The sequence below is a fragment of the Phalangium opilio genome, unplaced genomic scaffold (genome assembly GCF_054372755.1).
Source record: "Phalangium opilio isolate 3A_F unplaced genomic scaffold, DU_Popi_V2 ptg000013l_1, whole genome shotgun sequence".
Classification (NCBI taxonomy): domain Eukaryota; kingdom Metazoa; phylum Arthropoda; class Arachnida; order Opiliones; family Phalangiidae; genus Phalangium; species Phalangium opilio.
In genome coordinates this window covers 11,179,048-11,203,361 of record NW_028324148.1, presented here as the reverse complement: position 1 = coordinate 11,203,361, position 24,314 = coordinate 11,179,048, and the positions used below count along the sequence as shown (strand labels likewise).

Genomic DNA, 24,314 nt, shown 5'->3' with positions numbered 1-24,314 from the left:
TTAATCTTTATTAATTGAGTCAATCACTATGACACCTACCATTGCCGTATTGCAATATTTCTTAAAGGGATACACCGGGTTAGAATGTTTTCTAATCAATGATAAGAGCGTAGAAAGTAATGAACATACCAATTGTATCCACGTTTCTATCTACAATATTGAAGAAGATACAAGTAATTGAGTTAATTAATGGCCACTACGCGTTAGGCTATTCCGTGAAGCACTGGGGACTATCCCTATAGGACAACTAGTACCACCTGACGGATTCGTCAAATAGTGGTACTCCCCAGTGCTGCACGGGAAGCATAACATGTTGTGTTCATTACGCAACATTACGGGAACTTAATTTTTATTTTAAATAGAAATATATTTAATTGAGTGTCATACTCATCTCTATTTTGTCACTTATTATGCATCTATCAATCTGAGCCCGGGTACAATTACACGTTATTTTCAATAATTTTTAAAATTTGGGTTCATATTTTTCGGATAGTTTATTAAACTGCCTTACAACATAATCGAATAATTCTCTTAAAGTATCCATCATTTAGTGTTTGGTGGAACGTTTACTGAACAAAAACAGCCTTCAATTGGAAAGAGGTTTTTCACCTCTCGCGTGCAAAACTAAGAGAACACTAAAGGGAAGGCTTTTATATATAATTTAATAGTCGTTTTTAGTGAGGTGATTCATAGTTCTCTCTAGACCTGGTTAAGAAATAGACACTTAATGCTAGATTATCAATTTATGCTTACAATAATAATCTTTAGATATGTGAGCCCCGACCATATTGTTAACATCATCTCATTTTCACAAAATTATTAGAGTATTTTTTTATAAGCTGAAACGAAATCGGAGCTTATGTTTTCTTCAGTAAAGCCTTTGTATTATCCATTAATTTTTTTTTGGGGGGGGGGGAATGTTTTTACTGTGAGGTTCTTAAGGGAGTAGTTCAACTATAACTATTTAAGTTAAATGGTTTGGCGTCACTTTGGCGATATGCTTTACCTCTTTCATCAGATAACCAGGGTCCAGGTCCATTACACCTTGAAAGTTAAAGAGCAACAGCGAATTATCAAAGTTGGCATGGTTGGCAGATAAAAATGAAATTGGTAATGGGAATTTGCATGAAGTGATGGTGTCACAGTCTTATTTTTACAATCCAAACGAAACTAAAATAGAATTTACTGAAAGATCGGAAAAGTGATACTGTATTGAAGAGCTCAATCCGAGGCTTGGGCTAGCTTTCCAAGAAGTAAAAGCAAGTTCCCCTTTTGTTTGAGCAGGCATTGAGCTTCTGCAAGCCTATAGTGGTGCCCTTAAATTGCACGAACAGATGTGAATGCTCTTAGGTAGGTCACATTCCCATCTGTTACGGTTACAGAAGGAGCTGATTCTCCACTCTATATATTCCGCCTAAAGTCACATGATTAAAATAAAGCCAGACCTGCCTTCACAGGCTTTTTTCGTGTTGTATAATAGTTTTCGCTTGCTCTGAATTATTAACTCAAAATAACCATTTGACTTCCTAAAAATTTAGTTTTAAAAATGTTGAGTCTTTATTTCCACATTTTATTCAAAATTTTCTGGGAAACTCATAAAAATAAAATGACATTGTTAAATTTTACATCATAGTCTCTAATATTGAGAGAAATATAAAATAAACAACGCTTGAAGCCTTTCATCCAAAAATATGTCACCTTTACTTTAAAATCCGTGCATAATGTCGCCATCTGTATCATATACTTTGTACATAATTTGAATAATAATTTTTTCAATGATCCCTTCTTTTTCAGTTTAAAAAAAAGACAGTTAAACTTTCAAGCAAGTAATACATCTTACTCGAAAAGAAAAAAAAAGCCACCCGAGAAGAAAAACGTCTTTTACAGCCAATAATACAAACTTTATACATTTAAGGATGGTTTTCCAAGGTCAAAAACGGTACTTTTTCCTCGTTTGTGTTTCTTTTCGACTTATGAACGCGACGAAGCTTTGTAGGTTCACATTTCAAAATTTTCCGCGCCAGTCGAATGAAGTTATTCTACCGCATCGCGATAGTTAACAATGTTCGAATGTGGGAGGGCCATCCGGATTTCCAGTCTCTTACCGCGGCAATCTGAAGACTCGAAATTGAATTGAATTTAAATTGATTAAAAGGAAGTGTTATTTTTGACGAAAGAATAAAATTCTTCCCCAAGGCCCTTAGAAAGTGGTACAAATTTCCGTCGTTACGTAATCTAACGGTTTAGAATTTCTAACGTTAACCGCATTGTAAAGCGAACTTCGCGAAGGAGACTACGTCAAATTCAAGCTGATTCAATATAGAGTGAACACAGGTACGTAATGAAAAAAGAGTCGGTCATATTAAATTTTAAGTTTCCTTGATTCGTTTTTACCTTTGATGACTGAGGGATCGTAAAATTTAAGCGGACTTTACATCTATTCCATAAAAACGCTTGCATTCGTTATATTTAAAACGACTGTTGTCGTATTGGCAATTTTTAAAGGTAGTATTAATATTCTGGATTTGTTTTAGTGCTAAAAATAGGTAAGAGAATTATTAAAATTAGACACGTTCTTGGAGGGAATAATTTGTTTTATTCATTACTTTAAATTTACGTAAAAAATTACAATAATTCTGTATTAGATTATTATTTCAAATAGTATTAATTTTTCAATTTTCTTTTTCGTTATAGATAGTTTATTTTTTAATCTTTAAATTTACATAGAACTCGTATTTTTCACATGGTGCCAGCTTTCGGGTCGTGTCTTATGACCCATGACATGCTACTGATACTGTATTTATTGTTTCCTGCTTAAAATGTTTGATTTTTATATGTTTGATTACGTCAAAAACAAAATGATTTTTCAATAATGTATTTTAAATTTCTATTTCGAAATTAGTTCTCAAAATAATAGCGTTCACTTTCAGATACAGGTTGGAACCGATAACCGGCCACTAGTTTAGATGCTTCCCCCAAATGGTTGGTGTTATTCAAGGAGAACGTGAAAATGGTTTACAGGCGCTAAGCTATGTTCACACTTAATAGTCTCATCCCAGGTTTAAAATACTCTTAAGACTAGTCTCATCGCAGGTGAAAATACCCTTATGACTAGTCCCATCCCAGGTGAAAATACCCTTATTGCTAGTCCCATCCCAGGTGAAAATACCCTTATTAATAGTCTTATCCTAGGTGAAAATACCCTTAAGTTTAGTCCCATCCCTGGTGAAAATACCCTTATTACTAATCCCATCCCAGGTGAAAATACCCTTATTACTAATCCCATCCCAGGTGAAAATACCCTTATTACTAATCCCATCCCAGGTGAAAATACCCTTATTACTAATCCCATCCCAGGTGAAAATACCCTTATGACTAGTCTTATCCTAGGTGAAAATACCCTTAAGTTTAGTATAATCCCAGATGAAAATGCCCCTAAGACCTGTCTAATCCCTGGTGAAAATACCCTTAAGACTAGTCCCATCCCAGATGAAAATAACCTTAAGTCCAGTCTCATGCCAGGTGAAAATACCCTTAGATTATAGATTATTATATGCAGGCTCACTTCAATTCGTCTCCTTGAATCATGGCAAAGGTTTGATGTAGCTCTTGAAACAATGGGTAACGAACACGTGCTTTGTGAGTCCGCTGACAAATCAAGGACTTTTATTGATAATCTTTCATCTATAAATTGTATCGAGACTACTCCGGCAATTTCTCTAAGAGAGCCTGTAAATCCCATTACAAATTATTCGTGCATAACACCAATGCATTAGGAGAAGCATTTAGACTGACCGCCAGCGAATTTTCCCACTTAGTATAGAATTCACAATTCGATTCTGAAAAATTAGATCAAGAAGATCTAAATCGCTCTAAAAATAAAATGTCACCAATTAAAAAGTTATTACGTCAGCCTAGAGTAAAAACATTTTCAAGTTTTAGGTCAGCACAACGCGAAATTGAATATTTGAACATGAAGGTTCGTAAAATAATGAAGTCATGAAAGGTTAGATATTTTGGCGGGGTCACCAAGGACATCGCAAGGTCCTTTTGCAGTTACGTCTGTGGTTGAAACGATTTGGATGCCAGAATAAAGGATTGCTCTTACTCACCGCTTGAAAAGTGAGAGGCTATAGTTTCACAGTAGCGTAGGTAGTATAACGAAACGAGGTAAACAACAGTCTCGTGGAGAGTAGAAGTTAGTGCAGCTGTGTTTTAACTTTCTCCTGTTAATTTATACAAGTATTTTTTAAATCAAAATATACTTTCGGATTTTTGAATATAATATTTCAAGCAAAGTAGTTTTGATGCTAACAGCAACGAAGGACCATAGCTTAATTTGTAATATTACAAAGATATACGTTGAATTTCATAAAATTTGAAAAGAAATAAATAGTGTGACCTGAGAATAATCCAGAATATTTTTAACCACTTTTAACGAAGCGATTTCTACCAAATTTGGTGTGCATATTCAAATGTGATGCCCAGAAAAGTATAAAAGCGTGCTTGTTAAAGGCCTTTTACTAAGGTTATTAATCTTGAGTTCGTATTTTTTTCTAAAATCATAACTTTAGTTGAAAGACGGGTCGATGGGTTTTCTGTCTCGATTGTGGAATGACCCTGGACCTGACCAAGGATGGAGTTGGGTCATCGCAGTGGCTACTTGCTGGATTACGTTCTGTACTTACGGGGTTTCCAGAGCAGCCGGTGTCTTGTTTGTCGCTTTAGTGGAAGCCTTTAACATAGCGCGTCAGGATGCCTCGTGGCCTTTTACTTTGGCACCGGCTACAGGATGTTTCTTCGGTAAGTTTCTGAGACTCATAATTTTCTGCAAATTATCCTTTCTTGTGTTGTCACACCCTTAACGTACATCGCACACAAACATTGTTTTCGTGTCTTAAGGGATTGAAAATAGACTAAGAATTTGTTAGAGGGGAAGGAAAATTTGCGTGATTTTTGTAGGAATAGCGAAATACGTTGGGGCTGTCTTAGTGGGATAATCCTTAATGAGATGAGGCAATTATTATCCTTCGCCGAAATTTAAATAAAAAAATTATTTCTAAACAGAAATAATTTAGTTATATAATTATTTTTATAGGAACTAATTTTAGATATTGGAGTGATGCATACGAACCTTTAAATGTTTGTGTTAAAAGAAACTCATAAGTAACATAACAATTAATGACACTCAATGACAGGTTTTAAAAATGTCCCAGTCTACGGGAAATGCACTAATTTAATTAGGGTTACAAAAGTCTTACGAATTCCATTGATAATATCTTGACGCACCTTAAAAATCTCTTGACGTCTTAAGAGATTAATAAAAACTGTCATTGTAGACAAAGACTGGAAAGTGTAAAAGATAAGGTTTGAAAATGAACTGCCTGAAGTAACAGATATTAAAATTTTCACTTTTGAAGACATCATTATAAAACATCAATTATTTTAAAAAATTCTTATCTTACTTTTTTCACCAAAATTACTTCGGGAAAGAATTTTAAAAAGGAACATGCGCGTTATTTAAAAAATACTACGGCTTTACATTTTATTTTTTATCAAAAATTTAAAATTAGGTAGAAAATTGACCCTATAACATGAGAAAATCGTTGAGAGCTTACAAAATATAAACCGTATTAAAACTTTACAAAACGTATTCTTAAATTGTAAAGCTTTCAAAGTATAAATATTAACGTGCTGTGTTGCTCTCAAAGATCACGATCAATCTACAGATCTTTTCGACACGAATAACTAAATCGCAAAGAAAAGGCCTATATTATTTTCCGCTTCGCAATATTTTCAATTTTAAAATATAAAAATTTAAACTCTTTAAGAGAAATATTTTCAGATATCCAAGCATTTGAATCTCCTAGAATCAAATGTTAGTTGAAAGTAAAACCAGTACCAAGCTAGTATCCCTTAAACCCTTCTAGGTGACAACTACTATTGAGGACAAAATACTTGGTAAATATTGCTGAAAAATATTTTGGGGAAAATGAAATTTTGGTGAAAAAAAGTAAGATAAGAATTTTTTAAAATAATTGATGTTTTATAATGATGTCTTCAAAAGTGAAAATTTTAATATCTGTTACTTCAGGCAGTTCATTTTCAAACCTTATCTTTTACACTTTCCAGTCTTTGTCTACAATGACAGTTTTTATTAATATCTGTCACTTCAGTCTTCATATTAAATAAAATTCTTTAGAAAATATGGGAGAAAAAGTCCTAGGGCGTTGCGCGTCCATCGGTAATCTAGCTTAAATACCAGCAGTCGGTAATACGGCTAAATTACTAGTCGTCGGTAATGCGGCTAAATTACCAGTCGTCGGTAATCTAGCTTAATTACCGGTCGTCGGTAATCTAGCTTAATTACCAGTCGTCGGTAATCTAGCTTAATTACCAGTCGTCGGTAATCTAGCTTAATTACCGGTCGTCGGTAATCTAGCTTAATTACCAGTCGTCGGTAATCTAGCTTAATTACCAGTGGTCGGTAATCTAGCTGAATTACCGGTCGTCGTTAATCTAGCTTAATTACCGGTCGTCGGTAATCTAGCTTAATGATTTACTCCCATTTAACCCAAACCGTTTCTCCCAATTCCCATATCTCCCAATCCCATTTGACCCAACACTATGTCTTTTCCCCCAATTTCTTTTCTCCCAATTCAGCATAAAACATATGTTAATAAATTCAAAGAGAATTTTTTTGTTTTATTAACAATGATATGTTTTACATATTCAGTTTAGTTTGAATTTCCATTTTATGATTTCTAGATATTCAAATGGAGTTTTTCTCCCCGCATCCAGTTCCCTTTTTAGTTGTTTTATTCTTTCCTCCTGAATCTAGTATTTTCTGTTTGGTGGTCGAACAGGTTACCCACTATTTCACCCAATTTAAAACACCCAATTCCCATTTACCCAAACATAGAAAAAGGCATATTATTTGAGAAGTCAGTGAAACTAAACGTCAATATTTGGGAAAAGGCGTAACATTGTTAAATGATTTATAAAATATTACTAACCTAACTTAACCAAACCAAACCTAACCTATCATAACAGTAATTTTTTGGAAAAGGCATATTATTTGAGAAGTCAATGAAGCTATACATCAATATTTTAGAAAAGGCGTACCATAGCTAAATGATTTATAAAATATTATTAGCCAAACCTAACCTAACATAACATAACAGTAATGTTTTGGAAAAGGCATATTATTTGAGAAGTCAATGAAGCTAAGCATCAATATTTTGGAAAAGGCGTACCATAGTTAAATGATTTTTAAAATATTACTAACCTAACCAACCCAGACCTAACCTAACATAACAGTAATGTTTTGGAAAAGGCATATTATTTGAGAAGTCAATGAAGTTAAACATTAATATTTTGGAAAAGGCGTACCATAGTTACATAATTTATAAAACACGAACTTTCTCGTGGATCTAGCAGAAAAATATAATACATTTAGAATAACACTTCACATTAATTGGTAGGAAAATTTACTAACCTAACCAAAACAAACCAAACCAAACCAAACCTAACCTATTCGCATTAAAAATAATCAAAGTCGTTTTGAAAGCATCCCTTTGCAGCATAAAATATTAGACAAAACCATTCGATTGGGAGAAATGAGAATTTAATAGTTTGGGATAAAAATTCCGATTGGGAAATATAAGATTGGGAGAACTGGGAATCGGAAAGTTTGGGATAAAAATGTATTTTGGGAAACACAGAATTGGGAGAAATGGGACCATACCAGCTTAATTACCGGTCGTCGGTAATCTAGCTTAATTACCAGTGGTCGGTAATCTAGCTTAATTACCGGTCGTCGTTAATCTAGCTTAATTACCGGTCGTCGGTAATCTAGCTTAATTACCGGTCGTCGGTAATCTAGCTTAATTACCAATCGTCGGTAATCTAGCTTAATTACCGGTCGTCGGTAATCTAGCTTAATTACCGGTCGTCGGTAATGTAGCTTAATTACCAGTCGTCGGTAATCTAGCTTAATTACCAGTCGTCGGTAATCTAGCTTAATTACCAGCCGTCGGTAATCTAGCTTAATTACCAGCCGTCGGTAATCTAGCTTAATTACCAGCCGTCGGTAATCTAGCTTAATTACTAGCCGTCGGTAATCTAGCTTAATTACCAGCCGTCAGTAATCTAGCTTAATTACCAGTCGTCGGTAATGTAGCTTAATTACCAGTCGTCGGTAATCTAGCTTAATTACCAGTCGTCGGTAATCTAGCTTAATTACCAGTCGTCGGTAATCTAGCTTAATTACCAGTCGTCGGTAATCTAGCTTAATTACCAGTCGTCGGTAATCTGGTTTAATTACCAGCCGTCGGTAATGTAGCTTAATTACCAGCCGTCGGTAATCTAGCTTAATTACCAGCCGTCGGTAATCTAGCTTAATTACCAGCCGTCGGTAATCTAGCTTAATTACCAGTCGTCGGTAATTTAGCTTAATTACCAGTCGTCGGTAATCTAGCTTAATTACCAGTCGTCGGTAATCTGGTTTAATTACCAGTCGTCGGTAATCTAGTTTAATTACCCTTAATTGGTAATCTAGTTTAATTACCCTTAATTGGTAATCTAGATTAATTACCCTTAATTGATAATCTAGATTAATTACCCTTAATTGGTAATTTAATTAGTAATCCTTAATTCGTAATCTAGTTTAATAACCTATAATTGGTAGTCTAGCTTAATTTCCAGTCGTCGGTAATCTAGCTTAATTACCGGTCGTCGGTAATCTAGCTCAATTACCGGTCGTCGGTAATGTAGCTTAATTACCGGTCGTCGGTAATCTAGCTTAATTACCGGTCGTCGGTAATCTAGCTTAATTACCGGTCGTCGTTAATCTAGCTTAATTACCGGTCGTCGTTAATCTAGCTAAATTACCGGTCGTCGGTAATCTAGCTTAAATACCAATCGTCGTTAATCTAGCTTAATTACCGGTCGTCGGTAATCTAGCTTAATTACCAATCGTCGTTAATCTAGCTTAATTACCGGTCGTCGGTAATCTAGCTTTATTACCGGTCGTCGGTAATCTAGTTTTATTACCGGTCGTCGGTAATCTAGCTTAATTACCAATCGTCGGTAATCTAGCTTAATTACCAATCGTCGGTAATCTAGCTTAATTACCAATCGTCGGTAATCTAGCTTAATTACCAATCGTCGGTAATCTAGCTTAATTACCGGTCGTCGGTAATGTAGCTTAATTACCGGTCGTCGGTAATGTAGCTTAATTACCAGTCGTCGGTAATCTAGCTTAATTACCGGTCGTCGGTAATGTAGCTTAATTACCGGTCGTCGGTAATGTAGCTTAATTACCAGTCGTCGGTAATCTAGCTTAATTACCAGCCGTCGGTAATCTAGCTTAATTACCAGCCGTCGGTAATCTAGCTTAATTACCAGTCGTCGGTAATCTAGCTTAATTACCAGTCGTCGGTAATCTAGCTTAATTACCAGTCGTCGGTAATCAAGCTTAATTACCAGTCGTCGGTAATCTAGCTTAATTACCAGTCGTCGGTAATCCGGTTTAATTACCAGTGGTCGGTAATCCGGTTTAATTACCAGTCGTCGGTAATCTAGTTTAATTATCCTTAATTGGTAATCTAGATTAATTACCCTTAATTGATAATCTAGATTAATTACCCTTAATTGATAATCTAGATTAATTACCCTTAATTGGTAATCTAGATTAATTACCCTTAATTGGTAATCTAGATTAATTACCCTTAATTGGTAATCTAGATTAATTACCCTTAATTGGTAATTTAATTAGTAACCCTTAATTCGTAATCTAGTTTAATAACCTCTAATTGGTAGTCTAGTTTAATTAACTCTAATTGATAATTTATTTTAAGAACGTTTAAATGGTAAACTACTTTAATTATTTAAATTGGTAATCTAGTTTATTTATCTTTAATTGGGAGTCTAGTTTAATTATCTTTTATTGGTAATCCAGAATAATTAGCAGGGAAAAGTTAATGTCCATTAAGCTAGTTTGAATTTGACTATATCCGCGACAATTTAGACACGTGTGTTTTGATGGCGTCGCTGTAGCGGCCGCGTCAACGTCACTGCAGCAATATTAAAGCCGTCTTATCTCACTATCGATAGGCCATTCCAACCAAAAGGCATTAAGAAGAAACAATCGGATTATTATGAGGCAACTATACGTTAAAAAATGCCAACATTGGTCTCGCTGATATTTCCTAATAAAACAGTGTATAAATGCTAAAATATCGCAGATTGGGGTAGTTTTTAAAATTTAAAATTAAACATACTTAAAATTAATTTTTCTCAAAAACCTTAAAAATGGTCCTAGAAAAAGGTTTAAATTTTGATATAAAACCGTTCCCAAACGTAACAAACGAATATTTCATTTCAAAAGGGTGGCCACAAAATGGCTAAATTTGAGAAAAACTCCATGTTATTTCTATGGGAAAATTTAACTTTTTCACCAAAAGGGCTGATTAATTTTATGGAAATGAAAACCACCCTTAGCAACTTTATTTTTTATAAAATTAACTAATGGGTGGATCTTTTTGAAATTTTAACCACATATTGAGGGCCAGAATTGTAGTTCTGTGGAATTTTTTTAAAGCAGTTAATACAATACAAAAAAAGTTATATCCAATCAAAAAGCCATCCTTATACATTAAAGTCAGTATGAAGTCTTATCTAAGAGAGCTATCGCTCTCCTAGAATACCTTAAAAATCTCTTCACGTCTTAAGAGATACCTTAAAAATCTCTTGACGTCTTAAGAGATACCTTAAAAATCTCTTGACGACTTAAGAGATACCTTAAAAATCTCTTGACGACTTAAGAGATACCTTATAAATCTCTTGACGTCTTAAGAGATACAGTGGTCCCTTTAAAACCAAATGAAGGCTTTGAAAACGTAAGTCTGAAGTCAGATGTGCAAAATCTTAGAACACGGGTTCTCCCTCAGTCCGAGTGAAACACTACATCCGCCAAACAAGTTCTTATAGGTCCAAATGTTCGAATAAATGACCCCAGTGAGGCAGAGCCAATAGATTTAAACACTGAAGAGTAACCTGGTTTTATGGGTTGCCCGGAACTTGCCTTTCCAGTTTTCAACTGAAACCTATAGGAACTAATCCTGCTTAGGATAAATAACTAACTGGGTATCTGCACATTACTCCGTTGGTTATTACATAACCACACGAAGTAAAAATGGGAAAGTCTCATAGGGGAAATTAACTGTAGATGACGCTTAGAGTAGTAGTAGTCTACTCCTTTCAGACCACAAAAACCTTTTTTTCTATCTCGTGTTCAAAGAAAGAACATGTACATGGTATATTCTACATATATATTATTATAAAATGCATCTCACCACAAAATCCTACACAAATTCAAAATTTAATATTTCAAAACTTAAAATTGAAATGTTTTAACCAATTGAAAACGTTTCTTAACTACCAACGCAGAAATATGCTGCAACAACACTTCTTAAATAATAAATTAAAAAATAGCTATTCTAAAATATATTTTAATGCAAAGTTCATTTAACTACGCTGTTGTAGTTCTTTGATTTAAATTATGTTTTTGGTGGACGACGAGCTTCTACCTTTCACTAATCGTCTATAATTATGCAAATTATCTTTTTACCGGTTTTTTCCCTAATGTTATAACTCTTTCTTGAAACTCTGAGATATAATGACACCGCGTCACTTTTATCTACGACATTTACCATAATTCTAAAGTAAAATTTGAAAAAAAGTATCATAGCTTTCATAAATATTTTATAAAGTTTAAGTCGAAATTGTGGGAAAATAATTTATGACTTGAGGAAATGAAAATTTTCCCATAAGTAACCTAAAAATTACAAGTATGACACTCTATTAAATATTTAAATGAAGGTTGATTTTCGAGAAAATTGTTCGAATTAAAAAAAACCCACGGGTTTTATTGGATTTTACCCACCGTATAAAACCCACTTAATAAAACTCACCACTAAGATCTTAAATTTTGATGAATTTAAATGCTAGAATAATTTCAAGTTAATGATATTTCCAAATATTTGTTGTTTCAACTTCAAAAGTATTATTTAATGCTATTTAATGTTATTTATTATTTTTTATGAACCATTTTAAGACTTTTTATTAAGCAGTTAGTTTTGAATGACAATTTGCACGCAACTGCTAAAGGTAAAAAACCAAATACCCAATAAAAACCGGTGGGCAGGGTTTTTTATTTAAAAAAATCCCGGGTTTTTCAATCCTGTCTAGAAGTGAATCCTGGTCAAACACAGCCATTAAGTGTAAACACCAAGGAGTAACTTTGTTGTTGACTGTATTTTTCGAATGTTTCGGGTTTCTTACAAAACCCCAATCTATTCAAGGGGAGAAACCATCCTTAAGAACTTAATCATTACTGCAATGTAAATTGTCATACTTCTTGATATGATGTTACTAATGTTTACGCTTTTACACATTATGTTAATTAACACTCTTCTCATAAAATATAAGGTAGCTATTGCCATTTTGTTTGGATAACGTATATAGCATTTGAGCAACTTAGTCTTCACCAAATCTCCCTAACAAAAAACACTTCTTTAGAAATTTTGAAGCAAAACAAGCCAAGTATATACTTTATCCACTAAAATAGGAAAATAATTTAACAAATTTTCTATAGCAACATAATTTCATAAAGGAAGTTATAAGTTGATAATCAACTTCCTCAATTTAGCTCGAGTGTACACGTACGATATTAAATAGCATCAGAATAAAAAATACAGTTTATAGTAATTGCCCTAATTGGCACTGCGTAACGTATATTGATATTTAATGAGCAAAAGCCGAGGGGTCCGACATTTACACGAAACCCCGTTCGCTTCTCGCGAAATCTTTCACAGCACAAAATCACGAAACTACGATATCATAGAGCAAATTCCCTAAATATTTGGCGAAATCAAAGAAGAAATCACAAATTATTTGCGAAATCACGAAATTATTAACGAAATCACGAAATCTATGGCAAAATCGCGAAATGACGAAATCCCGTATGCCATCTGCTCCTGCGTATGCTTTTATGGGAATTTCGGACCCCTCGGCAAAGGCGCCAATGGCACCAGATATTGGAGATGAAACTAAATTCTTCAGGATTCATAGTTTAAAAATAAACCATTTCTGTTTTTTTAAAAGGTGTATGTTTTCATTTTACTACATTATTTTCTCGAGTTATGCGTGTACGTTTTAGAAGGCGTTTGTTCACATTTACTTTGATAAAACATGGAATTTAATTAAAATTATTTGTAGTCTTAGGAAAAATGCGAGGTCAATAGATATGCGCAGTGTAAACGCGTGATAGTGAAAGAAGACTCCCAAACACCTTTAACTCCATAAGAGTATTTTTATTTTTCTATAACTTAGTTTCATATTTCATAACATAATAATAATAAGTATGACACTTTCCATTGCCGCAACGCTTATTTTTTAAAATGATTTGCTCAATTGTTATAGATAGTGGTTTTTAAGCAAGTTCCGGGCAACTAACACCACATTACTCTGGGGGTTTTTACAATGTATAGAGGAGGAACTAATTTTTGGCAAATAGCAAGTTGGTTGATGGAAACACGCCAGTATCTGTTTGAAGGTCACATTTATCATTATAATGTTACTTATGGTACTTACTCATTCTATAATTAAAACCAATATTTATTTAAAAGTGACCGCCAAGTAAGATTAAAAATCTAATAAGCAACTTAATTTATATAGTAAAAACTTTTACTTAGTAAATTAATGTGGTTTTTAAATTTTTAATCTACCATTATTTATTTTATTTTCTTAGGTATGACTTCAGACTATAAAAACTTGATTTATTCTCGAGAGATAATATGTTAATTTTTAATTAGAAAACGACAAAATAATGTTACTTTCCGTTTTTCCAACACGTTCCAACTCTGATTTAATGTATCGAAAAATGTTTCTATTTTTCGGTTTCCCCGAATCATTATCGATGAGAATTGCATATTCATCGCATTTCTTCGTTCTCATAAAATATACTGAAATATGAAAGTAATCGTTTAATGACTGTGTAAGACCTTGGGAGGTTTGTCGTTAAGGTGCTGTGAATCCAGAGACCCTGAAATGGGATTTAAATCCACTGAATAAATTTAAATTCAAATTTATCACCATCAATTTAAAGGGATGTGCAATGCGTCATATCGAGAACTATTTTTTGAAGTAGTAGTGTTACTATTTTCTGGAATAGTGATTGGACAATGTCACGTGACTGTTACCCTGGAATATCTCACCAAATGGCTTCAACTGAAATGCGGATGACATTCATAATGCACTTCCATTCGTACGGAATTCAAGCATGCCCAGTAGAGCTATATCTGATGAAAGATAAGCTTGATATAGGTGTCATGTCATCCCCACATAACGCATTGTACATACCTTTAAGTTAAGCTTATTATGAAGATTACAAGGATTTGCGAAACTTTCTACAATTGGAAAAATGACAACAGTCTATTTTGCATATTGCGTCCATATTCCAGTGATAGGGAAAAATAATAGATTGTCGCGTTCTTAGCTTGGCGGGCTAGAATTTTCGAATCGTGTGGACATTGCTTTAAAGTTGCCCAAATCTTGACTATATCCTACTTTCATGCAAAACCCCGTAATAAAATTAGCATTACGGCAATTTCATTGCAAGTGTCATAGTTATGATTATGGGAAGCTAAGCCTGTAGAGTGTTTTTTGTTTTTTTTTCGTTAAACTACAAGGGTCAACCAGCTATGTGGAAAGTTTTAATGCTTAAACATATTAAAATTAACTAATAATGTAATTAAAACCTTGTTTATCGCAGCTGTCATTGCGGGAGTGTTGTTTCGCTATATATCAACGAGGCAGTGCGTCTTCATTGGTGGAGTATTATGTGCCATAGGAATTGGATTATGCTTTTTCGCTACAGATCTCTACTGGTTTATTGTTTCCTGGGGAATTGTATACGGTGAGTTGTAACATTTACTATATTCGCTATATTTAATCCAACAGGATATTCATATATTAATTAAATTTAGCTCGCAAACGTATTTTCGTATGTATGGTAGATAACATGTAGTACTTTATATCCAACCCATACTCACGACATTAGAAAAAAAAAACATAAAAAGTAATTCCGTGATTTGAATAATAAAACAGTTGCCTATCTGAGTAACTGTGACTAAATTTGATAAGAATATACTGTATAGTTTGGCGAGGAAGAATTTAAAACGTAATTTATGTGATGTAATTTATTTAACTAATCAGTTACAAATCAGATTAGAATTTCTGAATTTAAGCCAGAATTTTTTAAACGAAAGAATTGTGAATTAAGCATGGATTAATTTTGGCAAACCGTGGTAATTTTATTTTATTTATATATAATTGATAGGACTAGTAGAATGGCTGGTTTGAGGCAAATGCATTTTGCATTGGAATATATATGTTAAAGTGAACGAAAAGCACCCTGAATGTCTTAGTACGTTCCATCATCATGATAGAATTTTTATCTAGCGGGGCATTCCTGATACTAAAATAGTATCACCCTTAAAAAAGTGTTCGTGTTATTCAAAATTGTTTTTCAACTCAACACAAGCAGTGAAATCTAATTTGGTTCTTTCTCTTTTATTTTTGTATTCTCGATATAGGCTTAGGTTTGGCCTTAAGCGTACCACTTCTGGTATCTATTTTAAACGAGTACTTTATCAAGCACCGAGCCACAGCGAACGGAATCTACTTATCAGGTTCCACACTAGGCTGTTTTTGTATCCCACCACTATTGGGTTACCTCGTAGACAAATATGGATTAAAAGGAACCATGTTAATACAAGCTGCCTTCACTCTTCACATTTTCATCGGTGCTTTGCTTCTTAGACCACGAACAAAGGCTCAATTTCCCTTGTTACAAAATATACCCTACAATAAAGCAAGCCTCGAAACTCTTCCAGAGGATGATATAGTTAAGACAAAGAAACTACTGCTCGATGACAGTGATGAAACTGGATTCGCCCTGAACCACGAAACGGGATCTTTCGAAGTCACGCTACCGGATACGTGGCGCAAAGAGTCAATTCACAAACCTTTACAGACTGGTGACAGTTTCCGGTCTAGAAAGACATCGCTTCTTTCTAACGTCAGTAACCTCACGAAAAGTGAACAGAATTTAAAGGCCTTAACGGGATCAGTAACCATGCTCGATACCATTGGTAACGCGGCTAAAACGGACGTCGCTTCGTCTAGGGGATATTTTATATTGATGTTAGAGATATTCTGCGACCCCTTCTTTTACACTTGTGTCCTTTCGTCCGCGGCTTGCTTTGTACCACTCTTTACCTTCATGGTGGTAGTCATGGACTTCGGAATTGATCGTGGCATGTCCAAAGACAAAGCGGTTTTACTGATGTCAGCAATTTCGGTCCCGGAACTGTTAGGCCGATTGTGTTTCGGTTGGGTGTCCGATAAAGGATACATTAAGTACAAAAACTTGTTTATGATCGCGAAGGTAATAGCCGCGATTCTTCTGTTTTGCTTACCCGAAGTTACCAATGACGTTGGTTTGTTCGTGGTCGCCGGAGTTTATGGAGCCGTTGAAAGCTGCTCAGTCATTCTACTAAATGTTTTGTTTGTGGAGTATCTAGGACTAGAAAAGCTATCGATTGCCTTCAGTTGGTCCATTTTTCTTAATGGATTTATTTTTCTAGCAATGCCTCAAGTTATTGGTAAATAACATTTTGTGAAGAACTCTTGGTTTGACAACAAGGGTTTTGGTGATGTCTGGAAATTATAGAGATGTCTCACAGTGAATTTTAATTGTAGTGCGATAGTACTTATAAATATGGGAGGATATTGCATTATATGTCGTTAATAACATCAACATGGGTAAATTGTTAAAACGTAGCTAGGTTTCCAAAGGACCTAGTACATCGTAAACTTTCATCGTTAGCTGAGCAGATAAGAATTTTCCGTGCAATATCTATAATTTCCTGATTATGCTTATAGTCCCTTAGGCCTCTGGCCCCGAGAGCGAGCGAGGACTGCTATTAGACTAGTAATAGTTTCTATGAATTTTCCTTGGTGGTCAAAAACTAATGAAAATGACAAACTTATAAGACGGGGGACTGACGCGTTATAAAGAAAGGGGATGGGGCAATCCGGGCAAACACGAAAGAGTTTAGGCTTCGCCCCGTGCTCTTCATAATGTTATGTCATGCTTGCGAGCCATCTTCAATGGCTCCTCCCTGTTATAAAAGGGATCTTTGTATAAGAAAGCAAATAAACCATTCATTCATTCATTCAGAACCATTTGACAAATTCAGAAATTCCCCAAATCCCCCAAATTTATACGTTCCAGCTAATAGCAATTCGTGGCCGTGATAAATGCCACGGTTGCACATTTTATCACTCCTCGCTCGGCTCAATATTTGAAACGAACAAATTTCTATTCATAAACCACAAAGATTTTCCCCGTGGCTTAAAATTATAAATTAAACTCTCATTTTAACAATCTCATTTATTATGCAGGTCTTTTCCGAGATACTCTTGGAAAATACGACTACCTCTTTTACTTGCTAGCAGCTCTATGTCTAGGTTCAGCAGCAAGCTGGCTCTTGGAACCACTTTATTTACGAAGAAGAAAGAACCGAACAAATCAATGATCTGAGCACATTCATCCGTGATTTACACGATAGAAAGTGAAATAAATATACATAAATGCAACAGTATTTGAAACCATGACTTTAGTCAAAGTGTAGCTATAATTAATTACATTTTATTTTTATATGCGTTAATACCAAAAAAAATGTAAATTTCTATTTCATTAAATTGTTTAAAGTTAACAATGTGTAATCTGGTGCTGCTACAGTTTCGAAGGTTTGTGAACTTTAAATATGAGCTGTTTAGGTTATCTTTTATCTTCTAACCTAGCGGCTAGGCCTAGCACTACTTTGTGTACTTTTGGTTTTTATCCACGTTTGATACTATCATGGATGAAATATGAATATCCGACTTTGCCTTTGGTCTGTGTAATGAGACTGTGACAAATATGGGGGATACTAACAGTCCGGAAAGTTGTTTTTCGACCCGAACATTATGCCTTGGAAATAAAGATTTTTTAAACTAGTCCTTATAACCAGTGACCCCTAGTTTCCACAATATTAAACTAGTTCTCAGGACTTATCGCAACTTAGCTAACCTATAGTTTTGCAATTGATAAACTGATCCCGAGGACCTGTAAGCAGGGCCGGAAATAAGAAAAAAATCTTATAGGACATGTGTCCAGTGACCCCCCCCATTTGACTGGAAAATTTATTGGACATTGTCCACTGGAGTGTGCAAAAATAGTGTCGCATCTTCATAGTCAAGCTATCAAAACTTCGGAAAATTTATTGGTCAAAATGTCCAGTGACCCCCTTAGTTTTTTAAAAAGTTATGGGACATTTTAAAATTTTATTGGACAATGTCCAGTGTCCTGTGCTTATTTCCGGCCCTGCCTGTAAGCCCCTTGTAAATTTATTAACTGGGCCAAGAAATTACTAAAGTGGTATTTCCAAGGCTACTCCACATTTCCTTCGTGTTCATGTCCTTAATACCATGAATTTTTGAAAGAAAATTAGTTTAAAATTAATACAAAAGAAATAATTGTTAAAGACGACTCAGCAGAGTCAGCACATAAAAGCGAAATTATATAGCGTGATCAAGTGAGCTATTAGAAGCAACAAGAACAAGTGAAATAGGTACGTGCCATGGTGCCATAACCACGGTAATACAGAAGACAGTAATGCGGTGCCTCCAGAATCCAGATTATTTTCTATTTCTATTTTCAACGTAATCTATAAAATTGATTGACTTCAGCTCAGCTTTCATTCCTAAAAAAACCCTTACCTTTGGCCACTTTCGTACAAAATTCGGGGATCCCATTGCCCCACGCCCCACTGTGCGTTGCCACTGCTCCGAGAGTCCAAGTATTGTCTTTAGTCTGTGTAATATGTTACATGTAATTATTTGCAGTCGACGCTTCACACTTCATCTTTGCTTCAGGTTCGGTTGATAAACTCCATAGTTTATGTTAAATAATTAAATAGTTATCACAATAAGCGGATTAGGGTAACAAATTTAAGAAGTAATATCCGTAATTGTACCTAAAACTCAAAACCTAAAAATCAGGCCAAATGTCTAAAATGGCATTTCAGCACGAGCCTGGAACGGCAATGGAGTGCTTAAGTGTGAGTTTTACAGTTAAATTATGTTTATGCACATTTAAATTATCCTTTATATATGTATAGTAATGACTTTTGGGAGCACTAATAGCAATTTTTAGTCACGTTGCGAAATGCGTTTAGTGAACACTGTTCCTTATTAATAGATACCCATCAAACTAGCGAAAGAAACATCCACGGATTCAGAAGGGCGTGAAGTTATGAAGTGTGGCTTCAAAATTGGAGGTGGAATTGATCAAGATTTTAAAAAGAGTCCACAGGGTTATACTGACAATGTAAGTATGGAAAAGTAATCAATGATTGTGATATTGAAGGTCAAAGGGCGCGAGCAGTTGTTTCCGTGTATTGTATAATGTATATACTTTTTTGGAAAAAAACGGGCTTCAATGTGATTTGGCATAAATGGAGTATTTATTATTATGATTATCAGGGTATTTTTTATGTGATTAGTATATAATTTAGCCAATAATTTTCAATTCGTGCAAAAATGTATTAGTAAAGTTATGGAGCTCGGTTTCTAAGTATGGCTTGTTCCCATAGGTTAGATTTTAGTGGGTCTTAATTGAACTTACTTTCCCCAATATGCTAAATTGGCATTAGTTATGTTAAAGGGATAGTAGTCTTAGTTTTGATTGGTCTCAGGGCTGTGTTCTGTAACACTCATCAGGAAAAACATCGATGTTTGGGAAAATGGAATCGGTGTTCTTTTGACGTCATGATGACGTTGCAGTTGTTGAACGGCACAATTGTGTGTAATCAATGCTTTTCTTAATGGCGACGATATTATGATAACGTTACGGCAGAGGCTTAAATAATGATACCGAACTATTAACAAAGATATTGTAATTCAATTTATCAATTAAATCAAAATTCTGTCAGAATCCATTTTTTACCGAAAAAATATATTGCTTTTTAGTATTATTATCCATAAGGATAATATTGGTCAATTCTACAATATTTTAATTGTCGCGGCGCAAAATGACGAAATTTTCGTCATGAATCCGATGCTCATCAAAAAAAACCTCTCACAGCTGATTTTTCTGATGGGCATCGGATGAGCATCATGACGTCACGCCCAAAGACGCGAAAACCGTTCAGTAAGACATCGATGTCATCTTTTAGTCATCGATGTTTTTGATGCCGGTTACAGAACGCAGCCCAGGTGCAATCTCCACAAGCATAAAAAAAACTTTAAACCATTCATTTAATTTTAGGGAATTTATGTTACGGAGGTTTATGAAAGTAGTCCAGCTGCCAAAAGTGGATTAAAAGTTCATGACAAAATACTACAGGTTGTTTGTTCCTTTAGCATCTAAATTCAGACCTAAAAATTAATAATTACTTTGTAATTTAGGTAAATGGCTACGACTTCACTATGGTAACGCATAAGAAAGCCGTAGAATACATAAAGAAACACCCCGTTTTAAATATGCTGATTGCTAGGAAAGGCGTAACGCATTCGTGACAAAATGAGGACGGAAGCAGTTCCATAAGTTTGGTTTAAAATTGACTCCTTTAAAAAAAGGGTTTACAATCGGAGACTGTGTAATGCTTTCAAAGAAGGAAATGCTGCTACTGCTGTGGTATATTGTTTAACCACTAATAACTAACTAACTAACTACCCGCTTCCGTCAATGTCAAACAAATTAAACTGTAAATGTAACTGTGTAAAATATCATGGCCTTACGTTAGTTAGCTCCGGAAAATAAGATTATATATATGTATTAATTAAATTTAATTATAAATAAATTAATTAATTTGTATTTTTTTTTTTTTTTTTTTTTTTTTTGGAGCAAAAAAAAAAAAAAAAAAATACTACAAATTAATTAATTTATAATTGTTAATTTCAGCTCTTTTAATTTCAGTTTATGGCAGCTTTTTTATCTAATTGTAATCTAGTAATTGATAAGGGAAAATTTAATGACAGTAAACGGCATCTTAGCTACAGCAACTATTCAAATTTAACTATGAAGCTAATTATTTAATATAAATATAATAATTTCAGATTTTAATCTGCTAATTATAATTTAGTAATTTATAAGGAAAATTCTTTTTTAAAGAAATTTTAAAGTCAGAAAACGGAATCTTGGGAAAAATTTAATTTAACTACAACCCTAATTTCTTAAGTAATTTATATAAATACTGATTGCAGCTATTTTCATTTCAATTTATAGCAGCTTTTTAATTAAGTCTAGCAGTTAATAACTTAATTAGGAAAATGCTTTTATAATGAATTTAATTTTAATGGAAAATTTAAAATTTTTAGCTGTGCTTTTAAGAGAAGGAAGGGTTAATATTCTATCAAGACTAGTTTGTGAATTTAATTAATATTAAATGAAGGATTAATTGATAAAGTTCATAAAAATATTGCAGTGTTTAACCATGAGTTAATAATATGTCAGCTCCCTATAAGTTACTCTGGCAATTCATTTTTATACTCCAGCGTTTTCTCCCGCGCCGCCAGCTTCCCAATTATATGCGACGCTCTGCGGCCGCCACGTGAACGAAAATATTATTTACGCTTCTTTCCGGTTTTTCCCCGGAAGTGCGTGTAGTGGAAGCTAGCCAATGATATCGGAGCTATTTAAGCAGCCGAATATTTCGCTCAGTAACCTCGGTTAAGAAAACAGTGAAGAGATCAGTGGATTGGATTTAGCTCAGTTGTATAATTTTCTGGTTTCAAGTCACAATAACAACTCTTATCTTTAGCATTCTTTATCAATATCGGCAAATTGCATTGAGTTCCTGCATTTTTTGTCTCAGTACTGACACATACGCCATGATTTAATGTTAAATTGTTAAAACATAAACATTCACGGCTAAAACACTCCCTTGGTGAAAAAGCAGCCGACGACTCAAGGTCGAGGAGCGTGCGAGCGGGATTTTTTTTTTTTTTTCGACAAGAGAGAGCGCAACATTCTGATTTTTTTCCCACGCGGGCGAAATGAGAAGAAATCGCTGGATACATTACGCCTATGGAGCCTGAGTAACTTATAGGGAGCTAACATATTATTAACTCATGATTTAACGTGAATGTCTAGAGTATAAAGTTATAAACCTATGTTAAAACTCATTAAAAATGGTTTTCATGCATGAAGAAATCTGCATAAAGGTGTAAGTTACCCCTAAAAATGGTAGTATCTTCATGTGAATAATTTATGTCCTAGACATTCACGTTAATGTGGCTCAATTATTTCGTAATTTAGTTAGGAATAAAATTTAACAGTACAAATCTTTGCACCAACCAAGATACCTTTTTGAGTATCAGAAAATTTTTGATCGAAACAATTCACTTTACAAGGCATTTTTTACCACTGGTCGATAAGGAAAGTGTAACATAAATTTTTATTAATGACAAATTAATTAAATTTATTCAGTATGAAACGTACTCGTAAATGTAAAAAATTTAAATTCAATTGTTAGTACAGATTTAAATGAAGAAAAACTGATAATACAGTATAAAGATCCTAAATTGTTAGTGGATCGTCTAATTACCCCCTACCACCAGTTACCTAATTACTTGGCGCTAGTTACCTAATTGCTAGTTACTTAGTGCCAGTTACTTAGTGCCAGTTACCTAGTTACTTGGCACTAGTTACTTAGTTACTTGGCACCAGTTACCTAGTTACTTGGCACCAGTTACTTAGTTACTTGGCACCAGATACCTAGTTACTTGGCACCAGTTACCTAGTTACTTGGCACCAGTTACCTATAGTTACTTGGCACCAGTTACCTATAGTTACTTGGCACCAGTTACCTATAGTTACTTGGCACCAGTTACCTATAGTTACTTGGCACCAGTTACCTATAGTTACTTGGCACCAGTTACCTATAGTTACTTGGCACCAGTTACCTATAGTTACTTGGCACCAGTTACCTAGTTACTTGGCACCAGTTACTTAGTTACTTGGCACCAGTTACTTAGTTACTTGGCACCAGTTACCTAGTTACTTGGCACCAGTTACCTAGTTACTTGGCACCAGTTACTTAGTTACTTGGCACCAGTTACCTATAGTTACTTGGCACCAGTTACTTGGCACCAGTTACTTAGTTACTTGGCACCAGTTACCTATAGTTACTTGGCACCAGTTACTTAGTTACTTGGCACCAGTTACCTATAGTTACTTGGCACCAGTTACTTAGTTACTTGGCACCAGTTACCTATAGTTACTTGGCACCAGTTACCTATAGTTACTTGGCACCAGTTACCTATAGTTACTTGGCACCAGTTACCTATAGTTACTTGGCACCAGTTACCTATAGTTACTTGGCACCAGTTACCTATAGTTACTTGGCACCAGTTACCTATAGTTACTTGGCACCAGTTACCTATAGTTACTTGGCACCAGTTACCTATAGTTACTTGGCACCAGTTACCTATAGTTACTTGGCACCAGTTACCTATAGTTACTTGGCACCAGTTACCTATAGTTACTTGGCACCAGTTACCTATAGTTACTTGGCACCAGTTACCTATAGTTACTTGGCCCCAGTTACCTATAGTTACTTGGCCCCAGTTACCTATAGTTACTTGGCCCCAGTTACCTATAGTTACTTGGCCCCAGTTACCTATAGTTACTTGGCGCCAGTTACCTATAGTTACTTGGCGCCAGTTACCTATAGTTACTTGGCGCCAGTTACCTATAGTTACTTGGCACTAGTTTCCTAGTTACTTGGCACTAGTTACCTGATTACTAAGCGCTAGTTTCCTTCAATAATAGTTGTTCCATGGCCAAATGCTTCTCATTGCAGAACATTTGTTTAAATATCTTTCAACCTCGTTAAGTACCGTAACTGGCAAATTCTTCCAAGAAAGCTTTTAGCCAGTCTTTCTAAATCATTTATTAAATTCTACAGTTCTTAAAGTGTTAATATTTACGATTGATACTAAAATGCACTATTAATTAGCCTTATTCCTGATCAGCGCCATCTACCCATAGCGGTGGCTTTGAGAACTACTGTAAGCGGCAAGCCAATCAGATGTCGCTAAAATCTGGTGACGTCATTTTTGGTAAGACCCGAGAGTGCCAGTCAGTGACGTCACCAGATTTTAGCGACATCTGATTGGCTTGCCGCTTACAGTAGTTC

The 24,314-nt window shown here is 34.6% G+C and overlaps 2 protein-coding genes across 2 annotated transcripts; both read left to right on the top strand.

Annotated features, from left to right (window-relative positions):
* The first annotated feature begins 2,002 nt into the window (after window positions 1-2,002).
* LOC149709068 (monocarboxylate transporter 12-B-like) lies at window positions 2,003-17,756 on the top strand. The gene is made up of 5 exons (XM_089864513.1): window positions 2,003-2,334; window positions 4,575-4,803; window positions 14,837-14,980; window positions 15,660-16,730; window positions 17,533-17,756. The coding sequence occupies exons 2-5, from the start codon at window positions 4,590-4,592 to the stop codon at window positions 17,664-17,666; spliced, it is 1,563 nt and encodes a 520-aa protein (XP_089720639.1). The 5' UTR covers window positions 2,003-2,334; window positions 4,575-4,589; the 3' UTR covers window positions 17,667-17,756.
* Window positions 17,757-19,024: 1,268 nt separating this feature from the next.
* Window positions 19,025-22,671, top strand: LOC149709067 (tax1-binding protein 3 homolog). The gene is made up of 4 exons (XM_089864514.1): window positions 19,025-19,232; window positions 19,373-19,501; window positions 20,441-20,518; window positions 20,581-22,671. The coding sequence occupies exons 1-4, from the start codon at window positions 19,179-19,181 to the stop codon at window positions 20,689-20,691; spliced, it is 372 nt and encodes a 123-aa protein (XP_089720640.1). The 5' UTR covers window positions 19,025-19,178; the 3' UTR covers window positions 20,692-22,671.
* The last annotated feature ends 1,643 nt before the right edge of the window (window positions 22,672-24,314 follow it).